General features: G+C 29.9%; 1 protein-coding gene across 6 annotated transcripts in view; it reads right to left on the bottom strand.

Annotated features, from left to right (window-relative positions):
* Positions 1-7,574: 7,574 nt before the first annotated feature.
* The window catches only part of LOC105249524 (poly(A) polymerase type 3), a 56,043-nt gene continuing 45,376 nt past the window's right edge, over positions 7,575-18,241 (bottom strand). The window contains exons 1-12 of one of the 6 annotated variants that reach the window (XM_011255054.3): positions 13,291-13,793; positions 12,433-12,677; positions 12,072-12,315; positions 11,675-11,779; positions 11,438-11,588; positions 11,150-11,361; positions 10,681-10,978; positions 9,958-10,134; positions 9,765-9,886; positions 9,441-9,611; positions 9,271-9,369; positions 8,710-8,763 (exon numbers count right to left, since the gene is read on the bottom strand). In XM_011255054.3, the coding sequence (XP_011253356.1) occupies positions 8,710-8,763; positions 9,271-9,369; positions 9,441-9,611; positions 9,765-9,886; positions 9,958-10,134; positions 10,681-10,978; positions 11,150-11,361; positions 11,438-11,588; positions 11,675-11,779; positions 12,072-12,315; positions 12,433-12,650 (1,851 nt within the window). In that variant the 5' untranslated portion in view covers positions 12,651-12,677; positions 13,291-13,793. Of the gene's footprint in view, positions 8,764-9,179; positions 9,370-9,440; positions 9,612-9,764; positions 9,887-9,957; positions 10,135-10,680; positions 10,979-11,149; positions 11,362-11,437; positions 11,589-11,674; positions 11,780-12,071; positions 12,316-12,432; positions 12,678-13,290; positions 13,794-18,241 lie in introns of those variants that run through there. The other 5 variants (XR_003123501.1, XR_003123502.1, XM_025413231.1 and 2 more) reach the window with 5 other exon arrangements.

Below are 18,241 nucleotides of genomic sequence, written 5' to 3'. Positions count from 1 at the left end.
GCACACGCGCTCTTCGTCCATTCCGGAGGAGCTTTTCTTTGTATGCATTTCTTTCGGTCTTCCCACCAATCGCCTCTCTTGCTCATCATTAAATAGGAATGCATGTATAAGTGAAATTTATTATAAATGCTACACATTTTTTTATCTTTTTTACTTCTACATGATCTACGCAACATCTTGATGTATTATTTGTATGTCACACTGTAAAATTTTGCAAAGTGTATAATATATATATAATATTAATTAAAAAATTATTATATTCACTGTAAAATTATTGCCATGAAATAAAAAATAATTTTAAATTTAAATAAGCGATCAAGATCCTTTTGTTTTTGAATAAAAAAATTGGTTAGGTGGGTCTTCCCACCAATCGCCTCTCTTGCTCATCATTAAATAGAAATGCATGTATAAGTGAAATTTATTATAAATGCTACAAATTTTTTTATCTTTTTTACTTCTACATGATCTACGCAACATCTTGATGTATTATTTGTATGTCACACTGTAAAATTTTGCAAAGTGTATAATATATATATAATATTAATTAAAAAATTATTATATTCACTGTAAAATTATTGCCATGAAATAAAAAATAATTTTAAATTTAAATAAGCGATCAAGATCCTTTTGTTTTTGAATAAAAAAATTGGTTAGGTGGGTCTTCCCACCAATCGCCTCTCTTGCTCATCATTAAATAGAAATGCATGTATAAGTGAAATTTATTATAAATGCTACAAATTTTTTTATCTTTTTTATTTCTACATGATCTACGCAACATCTTGATGTATTATTTGTATGTCACACTGTAAAATTTTGCAAAGTGTATAATATATATATATATATATATATATAATATTATAATAATTAAAAAATTATTATATTCTGTAAAATTATTGCCATGAAATAAAAAAATAATTTTAAATTTAAATAAGCGATCAAGATTCTTTTGTTTTCGAATAATTAAACTCTAAAGGCTAGTTGACACTTTACAATTTTTTTTCGATTATGTATAATATTTAATATTAAATTATACTAGTCTCTGCGAAAAAATAGAGATTTTAGAGATAGAGATGTGAGCTACATTATACACTCGAGGAATAATATACTTTCTCACTCAAAGTTTAATTGAGAAAGATACATCGCAAATATTTACTAAAGCTGTGTATCTAAAATACGATGTAATGCAACATAAGACATGCAGATTTACCTGCATTTGCATTGTTGAGAATTATTCCCATGCTTGATTCACGTTTTGTACTGCTGGTGAAATTTCGCGCGATACACGAGAACGTGAAAATATGCAGTTATGGATTAATGAGAAAAACAATTAAATATGATAAAGTCGCTTCGCGCAAAGTTTGATTACTTTTTTATTCCGAGACAATAATCTCCTTGCACTTTGATATGTACTTTAATTTTTCTCTTTCATATACTTTCAATTTCTCCGTTTCATTTTGCGCACTTATATATTTATCCATAAATGCTGATAATGTCTAAACAATCAGAACTGTCATTTTTTGAAAACGTATACTTTCTACTAACATTTGTCGATTTTATACGAGATTGAAAAGAGATGGAATTTCTTTGTAAATTTCGAGATTAGTAATTTTTATCGATTAACATTTTATTTCATTTGATGAGAAATTATGTGATTGCAAATGGAATTATTTTACGACAAAAAATGTGCGATGCATATCATTAATAATTTTTAAGAGGCATTTTTATAACTATAATTTCGTAACATTAAAGAAACTTTACGTTTAAAACATCTCATGTATGACACAAATATATATATATATATATATATATATATATATATATATTTTAGTTTGATTTTAATATAATTAAAAAAATATGATACAAATTATATTAAGGATATCTACACTCAAATTTGGTAAAAAAATTTCCTGATTTCTATCTAAAATTCCAGATAAAGAGAATATTTTGAAGATTTTTTTAGCATAACTTTCTAAAATAAGTTTTTTTACTGGATGCATTTTTTAAATATTTCTAACTTATATTTTCAACTTATAAGGAATACAAAGCTACTACAGTTATAAATGTTAGATTTGCAAATGTTTTAAGAAAAAAAAATTAATAACATTCTTAAAATAAATATTTTTCACTTGTATAACATTTTCACATTTTCTTATCACTAAAAATTACAATAAAGAATGCAAATATACAACTGCGTCGATATTTTGAAACATCAAATATATGTGAACAGAGATAGAAATATATATTTAAATTGATTGCTTATAATATAAAAGTAAAATTATCAGAAAAAGAATGTTTTATACAATTCTCTGAACTGAATAAAATTTTATGAGAATTTGCTAATTTTTCTTCATATAAAAAAGAAATTCCTAAGAATCCAGAAATTTTCTGTTTCTCCAGGGAGTATACACCCTAAAAAATATTATTCAATATATTTTATTTTAAAGCTCAACTTTAAATTAGATATATTATTCTATAAACTCATGAATTACTAATTTAATAGGTTTTTTAATTACATGTATTGTTCGATTGAAAAGATTATATTTAACGAACGAAAAATTTTGTCTTTTTATTAGAAACATTCGGCAAATAATATTTTTGTTTTCAATAGCATAATTATAAATATCTTACGATCGATTCGTGATTCATTTAACTTATTTATAAATAAGCTGTTATAATTAAAATTTTATTGTAACTTTTTATTGTATTTTAAAAATGTCTTTAAGATATCTCTTAATTTTAACAATCATAGTGTAGCTGGTCAGATTGAAACTAAAATATAAGAATTAAAAATTAAGAATTCTGACATATATTGGAAGATTCATGAAATACATGATTATTTTTTTTAAATATATACTAGTAAAAGTATTTTATTTTTAAAAATATTGTTTAGCGTTATATACACGTTTAAAGCAGTTTATATTTACATATTTGCTTATTCATATAAGCTTTATGTTATTATTTAAATCTTCTTAAATTATCTGATTTGCTCAATTAATTAAATTTAATTATATTAATTATTTAAATTATATTGCAAAAACTAATTTTATATATGTATAGTTTAAAGCAATTTTTATTCCCATATTTGCTTATTCATATAAGCTTTATGTTATTATTTAAATCTTCTTAAATTATGATTTATTCAGTTAATTAAATTTAATTATATTAATTATTTAAATTATATTGCAAAAATTAATTTTATATATGTATAATTGTATTTATCGCGTGATAAATGTCATGGAAAATTATATAGAAATTTATACTTACCATAACTCGCTTGACAATAATTGATGATTGACAGCTAAAATGACTAAGATTGTCAATCAAATGAAAAAAATATCAATGAAATATCAGAAGGTTAATAATAATAATTGAATCGTAAATGAATGATAGACAGGATACTGAAAAAAACAATCTGTCGATGGCGGCAAGACGAGACGATCGCACATATAATCAAAGACAATTCATCGATATCACATCCGAAGGTAATCCCTGAATCATCGTTTCGTCTTGACGCGACCGGCAAGCGCGTTCCAATTTTTTGGCTGCAGGAGTTGAAAGAAAAATTTATTTCCGTTTATTCAGGAAGGATACAGAGAGTGTACAATGATCGAGGATACAAATTATTGTGTATTCTTGTAATCTTTCGTGCTATTGCCAATTGCGGATGCGCGGCGGCAGATCTTACGCGTGCACATAATGCGTCCAGCATTCACGATACGCACGGATCTCACGCAAATAATAAGTTTCGCACCCTCTTTCTTTCGCTCCGAGAAAATCGTGGATGCTGACACGGCGTAAAAATCTCGCGAAAATTTCTGTGAGAAAAATTTCGAATAATTTTCGAGAACGCATTTTTCCTCTACAACATTTCGATAGCCTGCACTGACTTCGCGCACAAATCTGCGCGCCTGTTTTTCCTTCAGCCTGCATTTCCCGCATTTCTGTCTCACGTCTTCACGTGTGTTTCCTCTCTCCTTCTTTTTTTCCACATAATAATAAAAGATAAAATTGCGGGTTGTGAGAGAAAGATCGCGTTTCCCTTCCCTGTTATCCCCTTGCCCTATTATCGAAATTGCAAGATGCCCACGTTGATCAACGATGGTGGTTTTCAGGAGAGGGAGAGGCTAAGATGGGAATGGAGAATGTGCTACAGACATGTCTAGCTATTCCCAAGAGAAAGAAAGAGAGAGAAAAAAAAAGGAAGAGGTGCGAATTGGACAGCGTGACAGCGATAAAAGAGCGACAAGATGGCGTACAAGGATGACATTGATGTTCACTACTCGCGACTCTTGGCCATGGTACTCCATTTTCTTTTCTAATGACTGCAATAACAACGATGCGTGTCTTATAGCGCAATTCTTAAATTGTGCAATGTACGATCTCCGTGAACCTTGGAATTTAAGACAATGATCATTAACTTTGGAAATATATGGACGACTAGTTAGTGAGTTTCAGACAACATATTCAGAGCTATAATACTTTATAGGGGGGAATTAGTACAATAGAGGTCGATAGCAAAGGAAATTGGGATCCATTCCCATTGAACATGGCAATCTCTGTTGGCGGATCCAAATGTCGCAAGATTTGTATCATTTTCAAATGTGTCACTTGCTCTGAATCGTGCAAAATTGAACATTATTAAAGAGTGAGTCCTGTGTTTTCTATGCTGGTGAAGATTAACTGTGAAGTACGTGACAATAATAACGATTAGATAATACACTAATAATAATAATGATCGTAGTGACTGAATGCGGCAACATAAGAGTTCAGACGAAATAATTTAAGAAAACTCGGTCATTTCGAAAAACTTGAGAAACTATCAAATCTGTTTGTGTAGAAAATTCGATAGATTTCTACGCTTAGTCATCATGAAATTCTCGATACTCATGTAATTCGCCAACATTTAATAAGATGTCGCACAATTTTATCGCATAACGTTACTGAAAATGTAAATTTGCATAAAAAAATTTTCTAACTAACTAAAATGACTACATTTTTACAAAAAAAAAAAAAAAAAAAAAATAATAACATATTGCACCGTGATTAATATGCTTCGCAGAAGTTAATCGTTATATATTAAAAAAGCGTACACTGAGAAAAAAATCGTTAATTTGACTAAATCGTTCAACTAAAATTATTTTTTAAATTGAAATATTTAAGTTAAATTGACATCATGCTATATTTAATATGTTATATTTAATTTAAATAATTATATATAAAGTTTATATATATATTATGTAATTATATATATAATTATTATTATATAATTTTTTTAATATAATATATATATATATATATATATATATATATATATATATATATATGTATATATATATATATATATATATATATATATAATTATATAATTATTATTACACAATTTACACTTATAATATTTCAATTATATCAAATACGTGTAATGTTTGAATTAAAAGATAATAATTTGGTTGAACGATTTAGTCAAGTTAATAATTTTTTTTCTCAGTGTACATGTTATGTGCAACTTTAAACAAATTAAACTTTTGTTAGTTCCGGTTATGTACGTACGTATATACAGTTCAGTTTCGTGTCAAAATGGATAAATGTCTAATAGATAAATGTCTAGAAGGCAATGACGGAGGATTCGTTTTTTTCCAAGTCAAATATATATCAATCATATAAATTAGAAGAACTGTATATTTGCACACGCGAGATTGACAATAATATCGAAATCTTTTATTTGAGGTTCGTATATGAAGAACACATTCTGGATCTTCTACCAAGAACAGGCGAGAAATTTAAGAACGTAAAATTAGAAATATTTTTATTTGCAAAAAGTGCTAAATTTTTTGATGAAAAAAACAAGCCTCATACTATTCTTGACAAGTTGAAAATTATTATGTTCAGAGGAAATGATCATATGTGAATCATCATATGAAAAATAGACAGAATATTTGTATGGACAATAGACAGAATATTTATATGGAAAAATATAACGAATGACATTTTCAATCCCATAAATAATTATATACCAATCGCATATTATGTATTTGATAGGAAAATTAAAAAGTTTAATCTTTCGCCTGAGATTTGAGTTTGGAAGAAGATTCTGCAATTGAAGAAGTTGGAAAATTTTTACGCGATATTTATATAGCAATGAAGAAACAAATGAAAGCGACTGCAATAATACACACACCATCTGTTAATGGAACGAAATTAATCTCTCATTCTCGCACCGATCGATCCGATTTTATCTGCGCGCGAATCAAAATAATCGTCAATCGGATATGTGCGAATGACTACTTAGAATAAAAATATCTATACAGAGAAATATTCTTGCCTACATGGAATCTACATGGGAGGACGATTGTGATACCCCAGACAGCACGAAAAGGCCAAAAGATGTCTTAAAAATGTCTAAAGGACTTTAAGACGTCTTTAGGTCATCTTTTAGATGTCTTTTGGACACGTATGCTGTCTGGGACCAATCGTATTGCAAAATAAATCCACGGTACATCGTGCGATAATACTAACAATAAATTCGATTGGAGATGCATTAGTGTACAATCATGAATTCATTCTAGAAATAGTTATCTAAAAGGATGACGTGCGTTACGTTACTCGTGATACGTCACGTTAATCATCATCAACATGCGTACTGTGCACGGTACCGTAACATACTTAAATTTGAGATTCGAACGTGAAGATTGCGTGAGGAGAGCGACGAAATAAAACGGCACTATTACTGTTCTTTTAACTGGTGGGAAAACGTGTATACATCTTCGATCAATAAATAAAGTGACTCGACGAGATAGACCCTGAAAGAGTGGAACTTATCATCTCAGCACATTTACGAGTATATACAAGTAACGGAATGGTTCTCCTAATCACTGTACATGAAATCGTAAGCACTTGCAAAGTGTGATACAATCGAGACTTTTTTCATATTGTACATAAACATCAACTGTAAAATATATTAATTATATATTTAATATTACATTTATAATAATCATAATTCCATTGTATTGTATTATTATAAAAATCCCAAGATTATAATAATCGAGTTGCTACTGTTAACGATGCTGATTCTGTGCGAAATGGAGATAGTATTTTATTCTCATTTTTTTTCTCGTATTAATTTCTCAAATTGTATCTTCAAATCTTCAACTTGGCCAAGTTGTCACTCTGCAAGTACCTGATTTCTGCAAAACACAGTGCGGTATTCACGAGTTTCGTAAATACCACAAAGAATGAACATCAAATACCTTGTAGCGTACGATAGTGGACATGCCTTTAACACATGAATCGAAACTGTGTAATCAGGAAAGGTGATCGGGACTGAGAATATCAGAGCCGTTTGAGATTGGGAGCGCAAAGGCGAGTCAAATAAATCTGAAAAAACTCAGCAGTAGGCGACAAGTGAATCACCCAATCGACCAATTGCCAGTCTGTTTCTAATTCGTTAAAGCTCCTTTTGTTTTCTAAGCGAAAAAAAAAAACATAAACTAAAAGACGGCTTTGCACGAAAATGTGTATTTCACGCAACGTAATCATCAACAAGATAGTCAATGGCTTCGCGATGTTTCATTTGCGAGTCCTTCTCTTACTTTTTTTTTTTTCAAACAAATATTATATCTACGGTACGTACTCTACAAATGAAACATCTTCAGATTTATGCCAGTGTCGGTGATTCTTGTCGTAAAAATTGTAATGGGCGCTTGCATTACAATTTTTGCACGCATTTCAAGCAAACCATTTTATAGCATTTCTTTCTTTATGAATGGCGAGCTTCGTGAAATACTTAATTTCCCGATTTGCATTGGAATATCTAATCCTTACTTAATGATAGTAATAGTATTAAGTATCGCGTAAATGATAAAGTTTATATTTAGTACAAACAGTAAAGCGTATTGAAACGCTAACGCTACCGGTACTGCTTGTAAGTCCCTAAAGGAGACAGATCACGACGCGTGTGATTTGTTAATGTTAATAAAGTATATATCAACTACTTATATAACTAAACGATACACATATGCATTTTTAAAGCATATTCCACTGTGCATTACAAAAATGCACTTTATTATAAGAATATATTCTATTTTTCGTATTTTCTTTTTTTTTTTCTTTTTTTCCAACATGCGTGAAACATCCGTGAATACGAAAATTCCCGTACATGTAATTTTCTCAAACCATTTCTGTCCGTCATGTAAATTATGTAAAATTATGTTACATCAGGTATTATCAAATCTTAAGTTTCTTGTTCAAGTATTTATCAATAAAAAAGAGTAATGTAATCAATATATACAAAAAGGAAATATAAAAAGTATGATTACTAATTTGTTTCCAAGCGCGATAATAGATTTAACTCTCACGGTGAGGTTCCTTCGATTACGTGTCAGACTTATCCGAAATATCTCCAGTGATATAAGTAACATCACAGACACTGGCACAATCGCGTAAACATTCGGCGTAATTGTTCCCATTGACTGTGTCGATGTTTTTTTTTCTTTTATAAATACTATTAATTATAGCGTTTGTTACACAAACATGTTAACAGTCGTTTATCGATTGACTCCACCTGGATAGCTTCCTCCATTACGTGACATTGTTTTGCTTTTACGAAATGAAGGACTTACAGTGGGCAGTGGATGGTTGCGTAAGAAACGTTTACAGTCTAGATGGCCCAGAGGAGCATCTGTGGATTGGCGTAAGATAATCCCGCAGTGGTCATCAAGTGCATACAAATCCCTCTTGTGCTACTGTAGATGCTCCAGTAGGTCCTTCCTATAACAATTATGTATCAGAAGGATACTATTATTAATTGTTAATAAAATGTTGGAAACTTTAACGCATTTCCGTTCGTCGGGACTCCCATTCGCAAGTGTAATTGTTTCTATTAGAAACAAGAAATAAGAAGCTACTTAACATTAATGTTCGTTCTGCGCGATTTTTTTTATATATAATTTTAAAATGTTAGTGTGACACAAGACGTTTATATTTTTAATATTTCTAAGATTTTGCATACGACAAAAACAAGAAGAAAATATATTGGCAGATATATTTTATTGACGAAAAAAATAAAAAAAAAGCAAACAATTAAGATTGTTACATATTATCATGCGTCTATTCATTTTTACCTTTGCCTGGTGAGATGTGGGAAAATAGAAATACTTGATGATAAATTTGAATTTTTCACTTACTATATTCCTTCATATTCCTACATAATTATCTAATTGTTTCCTGTATTTTTGAAGAGATTGATTATTGTTCATTATATGTATAATTCCTTACATCCTTAGTAGTTGATACATTCTGTTTGTATTCATCCATGCTCAAGCCAGAATTACTGTCTTCTCCGCATGACTGAACCACTAGCGACGCATTCTCTATCTACAAAAAAGGGAATTAGCACATTCAAAGAATTTTTCCTGAAAAGTGCTTCTGCGATGTGCAGTATGTACATGTGCAGTATGTACTTGTTCTTCTGTGTCATTGACTCTCCGTTTCTTTCCACACGAATCAAGCTGATCTGATAATCTCTTTCTGCTTGGATCACCTTGGCTTCGTGGCGATATACTTCCACTGTTTCCATTTCCAGCGATATTGCCGTTCCGATGCACCCCACCAGAAACCTGTAAAAATTATAGCGAGCATGATTAAATTATAGTGTCATTATGAGAACAGATTACACAGATTAACATTATATAGTGAGAATAGATCACATTATAAGAGTTTAGTTAATACTCAATGATGACAAAATTCAAGTATAATATACTTTCTCTTACCTTTCTTTCTCTCTTCACCAAACTTGAAGATACATAAGTATGCAAGTCCTTCCGTTTTACATGTTTGGCCTCAATCCACATTCCTTCCTTTAACATACTTATTTGTTCTGCTTGCCTCTCAACTGCAATAAATATGTGTGATTAATATATATTTTTTTCTACATTTACATATAATTTATATAATCAAACTTACTTGTTTCAACAAAAGATTTGATATCATATGTGAGGTCAATATTGAGACTCTCACTCTTAGCAAATGACAGACCGATGAACCACATGGAACAATGCTTGCCTGGTTCAGGATCCAATGGTGGAAATGCTTCCGGATTTACATGTGCCAAAGTAATATGAGGATTTCTCTCCAATGTACCTGTATGAAGGGTTATGATTTTGCCAATTTGGCATCCACGAATTGTTAGTATCGAAATATTACATAAATGCTACAAAAGCACATGTATGTATATATATCTTCACAATTTTAAAATATCTTATCATTACAAGACATTAAAAATTAAAATAGAGATTAACCCACTAATTACTCGGTTTTCTTCCTGAAAAATAATTATTTCTTAATAAATAATCATTTTTCTGTATATTTTTACCTTTGCACACATAGTGTTTTTGCAATTATTTCGTTTAAAATTTACATTTATTATGTGATAAGATAAAAATGACAAAAAGAAGTTATAAATATAAAATATTAAATAGTTACAACCTATTTAGTTTTTAGTGAATTAATCTGAATTAAAAGTTGCATGCATTGCCATAATATATTATATTAATCTATTATTTCAATTTCAATTTGCATCTGCAAATGTTAAAAGTTAATTAAAATTATATGATAAGATATGAAGAAAAAATTTGTAATGAAAATACAATAAAAATACATGTATAGACCTGTTATTCACTCTGTTACCTATTAAATGTCGTATTTTTGACTCGACAAGACCGCACCATTCAAGTTGGTCTTCTGCGCTTGAACTTCTGGCCAACAATACAATGTAATGTTTATATTTTCCAAAAAAGTTTGGCGGCTCGAACAACTTGTCCCACGTTGCTTTACCAATGATGATCTCTTCAGTTATGGCTAGTCCATTTTCAAATGCTTCTTGCATAATAGTTCTTGTAGACACAGATACATTAAAAGTAGAATTTTGTTGAGGATATGCTGGCGTAATTATTGGCATTAAATGATATCTGTCTGACACATTTACCTGTAAAAAAAAAAAAACGAATAAAAGATTTAAAGATGGACAAAACAATTTGAGATAACAATTTTCTATATACTTTATGTGCATAAAAAATTTTATTATATATGTTTTTTGGATATTTTTGATTGTTAAATGCAATTTATTTGTAAAATATAAAAGGACAGAATTTCTTACTCTCGGATCCCAAACTGGATAACCTAGATTGACATTATCAGGTTGTTTCAAGAGTACCGGCTGTGGCCATTTCCATTGAGAGAATACGAGGAAAAATTTTTCTATTAGAGTTGCTGCCACGGCATTAGGATAAAGCTGACACGTTCGAGCGACTAACATCGCCCAGGATACACCACCAAGATAGCCTAAGACATTACTATATATGCCATGTCCTAAGTATGAAAAAACAAAAAAATATACATTAGTATGTTATTATTAATAATTATTAAAAATATTGTATAATCTTACGTTTCGCCCATAACTTTATAGCCCTAAGAGCCAATCTGAAATTTTCTATATTAGGTACTAAGCGCAATATTTCATCTGTCACTCTGCAACCATTGAGACTTCTGACACACTTTTGATCGAGATTTTTGAGTAGCATGTCATCCTTGAGATCCTATAAAGTTATTAGACATTTATTTAGAAAATCTAAAACTTGTTGGAAAAAAGTATCTTTGTACATAAGTATTAAATATTACTAACCATCGAGTCTGGAATTTCTTTAAGAGTTAACTTTGCAAATAGCATGTCGATTTCTATACCATCAAAATTCATTTTTATGACGGGTACAAAGGCTTCTTCCACTGCCTAAAATATCATAAATATTGCAAATATCATTGATCAAATTGTAATAGAGGAATTTAATATATATCAAAGATAATTATATATAAATATACATATGTACACTTTTCTGCTTTAATTTTAGTGCTAGACATCAAGAATAATAAATTTTTTACTAAATATATGTATGTAATTTAATTGGAATAAATATATATTATACTAATGAAAAATACATTTACCATGTGAAGTCATGTAAAAGAGCATCTGATGAAAAAATAAATATTTAATAAAGAAACAATTATATTTTTAAGACACATACCCTTAAATCTGTAACTTCTTCCTGCATCTTCAGTAATTCAAAAAAGGTCGCAAAATAATCCGATCTATATATATGACGTGGTACAACACATAACGCATCGATATCGGCGCCTTTGTGATGTACGCCTAATCTATATGAACCAAATGTATATATTTTACCACCAACTTGTTCAGCGACATTAGGTGGCATATTTCTAGCTATGCTCGTATCCCTTATCCACTGTTTGACCAATGCATTCAGTTTGCTGATAAAAATATAAGCAAGTTTTAGTAATTTATATATACATGTATACTTTTTCTCATTATCAACTAAATATATTCTAATAATAGAATCGTATTACACAGTTGTTTATCAAAAGTACCTTAAGATCTCCATCCTATGATTCAACTCTTCTTCAGATTCGAAAACATTGTAGGGTTTAAGGGCCTCCTTCAATTCGTTAGTTCTGGCAATGTCAATGGGCTTAGGCTCTGCCACGCTAATAGCAGATGTCATGCCCAGAGTACGTAAATTGTTCTTCTCATTCGATGTAGAGTTTGGATTGGAATTATTGGAATTATTACTTTGCGTTTGCCACATTGTAATATCCTTTATTTAAGTATACACCTATGGAAATAGAAACAGATATTTTGTTGTAATAAATAACAAACAACCTTTTTATTATATATACTTATTTACAATATATATTTAATAAAAAAAAAAATTAAAAAAAGGGAAAAAAAGGAAAATCTTTATATATTACGTAATTGAATCGATACAGTGTAAACATAATTTGGAATAAATTCAAGTAGACTTGAATCATAAACTTTCAGTCTAATTAGTCGTCACAACAACTCTCCGATTAAACTAATGATTTCTACACGTGACAAATGGAACCGAGTCAATAATCTGACTTATATAGTTATTACAATTATATGATTAGTAATCTCGATTTTTATGATATTAATAAATATCTAATAATAAATACAAAATAATTAATAGTATATAATATTAATAATATTAATAATAATATTAATAATATTAATAATAATATTAATATTAATAAATATTAATAATTATATTAATAATATTAATAATAATAATATTAATAATATTAATAATAAATATTAATAATAATAATATAATCTAAATATAATAATCTCTCAATTCTTGTATCACGCGTTGACAAATAATAAATATGACACTAAGTGACCCAGGTGACGTGGAAAGGGTACCTTACCGTTTGATAATGTTTCGTCAAAGATGCAACGGCATGATAAATAAGCTACACGGAGGACGAAGGCAAGTGTACTTCGCTCGTGTTGTCAGGTTATAAAACGCGGAAAAAATCGCACGACGTTAAATCGCGACTCGCTGCAACCGGGGGAGCACGCGCCTTCCTTCACGACGAGGTAGCTAAATCACGCGCGGGACCAGTCGACGCGCCTCTACGGATCGCGTAAACGTAAACAAGAATTTTCGCGGAAACAAGGGGGAACATTTAGAGCCGATGTCTCGGGGGGAGACGATGCGCGATCCTCGGGCGAGAGCCTCGTGCAGGATTTTCGCTCCTCGTCGTCGCATCAATCGCGAGGATCCTATTCCCTTCGCTCTCGTGTTACGCTACGTAAATAAATAAGCGAGCATTATCACACACGCGAAAAATAATGGACAACACGTACGTACGGCACCACGCGTACCACCCACAACTCTATTCACTATACAAACATGGCTGGCCGAGGCTGACCGCTCGTTTGGCTTTGTGAGTACGGCCGGGAAGCACGCGAAACGTCAAGAGTGGCTCGCGTCTCGGGAGAGGCGACATCTGAGCGGCCGGCGCGCGTACTAAAACGCTCGAAAAGCGTTTGCGATTGGTGGACTTGTTTGGTGAATTTTTCAAACTTGGCGAATCGTCCCTTTTTTTTTGGAGGATTCTCGTTGGGTCCGATTTTCAACGTACGATTTATTTTATATGAGACAGATTCTCCTATTGGATATCGAAATTGAACGTAGTGTGAATCCTCCATTTCTTTTTTTCTTTTTATAGTAATATAAAATATTATATGTATTTTATTTTATATAATATAAATGTTATATAATGCTAATATATAATAAATAATATAAATAATATAAGTTAAATTAGTATAACAATGAAATTAATATAATATTATAATACAAATATTGTTATAAATAATATTATATATTATTATTATTATTATTATTATTATTATTATTATTATATATATTTTATATTATTAAAAAATATGTATGTATTAATAATAATAATATATACAGGGTGTCTCAAAATTTATAATGAATCTTTCAAAGACAGATTCCTGGGATCATCTGAAGACGATTTTTTCTCAACGAAAATGTCGAGAAATTAATAATTTTCGAATTATAAGTGATTGGAAATAAAGGGTTTTTCGTAAACTAAGTAGAAATAAAATTTTGTAGAAATAAAATATTAACAAAACCACATTCTTCGATTAATTTTAAATAGAGTTTACTTTAGTTGAGTTAATTTAAGACTTAATTGCAAAGATATATGATGACAAAAATCGGGAACATACAAAGAATGATAGCCTTCATCGACATTTTCACTGAGAAAAAATCGCCCAGGTAGAACATGAAACTCATAATGACATCATGATAACGTAATGATGTCATTATGAGTTTCATGTTCTACTTGGGTTAGCTTTCACATATTTTAAATACATATGCATAATCTGTTGTCAAAACTGTTTGACATATGTTGTGTACGTTTTGATAACGTAGAAGATTAGAGGAGTGAATGATTAAAATTGAAAGAATCCAGACAGTAGAATGACGTCAAATGATATCTTAATAACGTTTTAATGACGCACTATGACGTCATTTGAATTTTTTCATTTTTAATCGTTTATCCTTTTAATCCTATTCTTTTCAGTTTATTGAACATTTAGAAATGTCAGTTTTGAAAGCAGATTATGCATGTGTATCTAGAATGATTAGGGTAAATTAAAATTTTGATTAAAATCTTAATTTGAAATTGACTTCAAATAAATGATTTTGAAATTGATTAAAAATAAATGATATAAAATCTCGTTGTCTTCTTTTATAATAATAAAATTAAAACGTTTATAAAACGTTTTTTAATAAAATTTAAACGTTTATAAAAACCGCCATTGGCAGGCTTGCTCGATGAATTAAAAAAAAATGTTGGTAAGCATGCTTCGCGAAGAAAATAGCGAGTTAGAGCCTCCGCACAAGGTGTTCCGTATCGCATTACGTTACGTTAAATATCAATGATAAATTTAATTCCGTACGTAAACTTAAACTTCAGTCAACGCACAGAAAAAATCGTAACGGAAAGACATGTCTTACGAATTAAATTTATCATTGATGCTTAACGTAACGTAATGCGATACGGAACATCTTGTGCGGAAGCCCTTAAACGCGTTCAAGCTTCTCTCTTTCTCTTTCTGATATAATAACACATGTAGGTATATATTTAACATTTTTTTTATTCTTAACAATTTGTCACTTATTCTCCTATCTTTCACATTTATCAATTTCTGTCAAAAATTAGAAATTAGAATGACATTTGACGTCGATAAAAGTGATGTGACTTTTTATTTATATTCACTGTAAAAACAAGATGTCACTTTACACATTTTTATTTTCATATATGAAGAGTGTTTTATATGTCCTTTTATGCTTCGCATTTTTATATCACAGAATTGCAAAGTCTTTCACATCAAAAAATAAAATCATAAAATAATCCGTTGCTAGGAAATGTATATATGATATACATTCAACTGAAACATAGATTGACTTTTATGAAACAATCTGTGGTCTATATTTCAGTTGAATGTATCTAATATAAAAATAAAAAAATATATGTGAATTTTCTCTCTCTCTCTCATCTTTCTCATATAATAATATACTTTTAACATTCTCTTTTTCATTTTTAATAATTTATTACTTATTCTTCAATTCGAACATCTAAAAATGTCAAACATCATGTTGAACATCAAATAAATTTGCAGATAATGCACACATATCGATTCTTTCTTCGAAAATGTTCCAAGAGTGAACGAGGGATTGTTATTGATTATTCTAAATTGAAACGTCGACTAAAATGAATTTAAAATTATATTAAAATTGTCTTAATGTTATCTCTGTTTATAATAAAATTAAGATATTTATGAAACACTTTTATTTCCATAAATCCAAATGTCTTCGCGGCCTTTGCTTTGTAGTCGAATTTAATTTAATTTAATTTAATTTAATTTAAATCGAATTTAATTTAATTCTATATTATTTATTGATTGAATTAATTTAATTCTCTTTTTTTATTTTTAATAATTTATTACTTCAATTCGAACATCTAAAAATGTCAAATAAATTTGCAGATATATCGATTCTATTCGAAAATGTTCCAAGAGTGAACGAGGGATTGTTATTGATTATGCTAAATTGAATCGTCGACTAGAATGAATTTAGAATTATATTAAAATTGTCTTGAAGTTATCTCTGTTTATAATAATAATAAAATTAAGATATTTATGAAACACTTTTATTTCCATAAATCCAAATGTCTTCGCGGCCTTTGCTTTGTAGTCGAATTTAATTTAATTTAATTTAATTTAATTTAATTTAAGTCGAATTTAATTTAATTTTATATTATTTATCGATTTAATCTTTGCCAAGATGCTATGCATCAGCCAAACGCCATGAAGGTGCGATATAATCTTGTCGGAAATTTTCTTAGGTGAGCTCGGTCGCGACACTTTTTCGCGCCTTCGAGGCAAGAAGGCTACTGCTGCCCGAAAGGGGATGAAGAAAACGAGATAACTACGTGAAGCTCGAGTTTCATTTGCGGCTGGAAAGTCTAGGTGCAACTTACCCAGGGGAACACTTTGGCCGGGGCATTTGCTACCTGCCACTAAATTAGCGCCGGAATTAATCTCCATCCACTCTTGTTAATTCCGCGTGGCCTCCGGCAAAACGCGCGACTTCGACGAACATCGTATACAAGTATGTGCCATACAGATATGCATGCCGTACAGGTGTACATGCCGTATACAGGTATACCACAATGCAGGTATGCCACAATGCAGGTATACATGTCATACATGTATGTTACAATGCAACATAATAATGTGTGTAATCGACATATGAATACATTATTTAATAATAATATTGCTACAGCAGATAGTATACTCTGGTAATATAGTAAGTTAGGTAGCAAGATGACGTATTATAACGTCATTAAAGCGTTATTAAGATGCCATTCTGCTACCTGAGAATGGAGGACAGTTTAGTTAAATAATTAGAAAAATAATTTTTGAGTGATCGAAAATTCCCTTTCGTAATTTTTAATGATATTTTGCAAACGACAAACAATCATTTTTATCTATTATGATGAATTTTATGTTAATTTTCTATCAAATTTGAAAATTTCCTAAATAAGTTGGATGATTATTGACAATTTGATCAATAATTTGATGATTTTGTCGAATTTGTGTTTCGGATGTTAAAATCGGCTTTTTAAAAATTTTTTTCAAGAATCAACAAAAGATTAAATCCAACAATTACTCTTGAGACATTGCGATCGTTGAAACATTATTTGTACTTCGAATCTAAAATTTATGAGGCAGACATATTTATACTTCTTTCTTGTTTATGTTTTCCCATATTTTTCTTTAACCGGCACCAACTTTCTGTACGATTTTTCCTTTGTCTACATCACCCGGGAAATCACGGGTATAACGGGGCTTGCGAAATTAAACGTCCTTGAGCCGTACGCTTTGGGATCGTGAAATGTGATTGGAGTCCGTCGTAACTGTTCATCCTAAACGGCTTAACGGTTCTCCGTAGGCCATCCTCTAGATCAAAACCAAATCGAGATGCCATGTGTCGACGTGTTGAAAAATAAATGTAACTTGAGGGCAAAGATATAACGCAATTTTTCGAAAACGTTTTTTAGAAATTCGATTATTCGAAATTGGATTATTATTTACGATTATGTCACGATTCAATCCATTTTTTTATAGTTGGATCACGATCATTGTGTATTTATGTTACTCCATTTATAGTTATTATCTAAATATTACTAGGGATAGTAAAAATTATATTAAATTATGTGACAATTTTTTAATGCAAAAAATGTTAATATAATATATGCTATTTTAAATAAGAATATA

This window comes from Camponotus floridanus, unplaced genomic scaffold (assembly GCF_003227725.1).
Source record: "Camponotus floridanus strain SB8 unplaced genomic scaffold, Cflo_v7.5 scaffold63, whole genome shotgun sequence".
Lineage (NCBI taxonomy): Eukaryota > Metazoa > Arthropoda > Insecta > Hymenoptera > Formicidae > Camponotus > Camponotus floridanus.
This window is presented reverse-complemented; position numbering and strand designations above follow the sequence as displayed.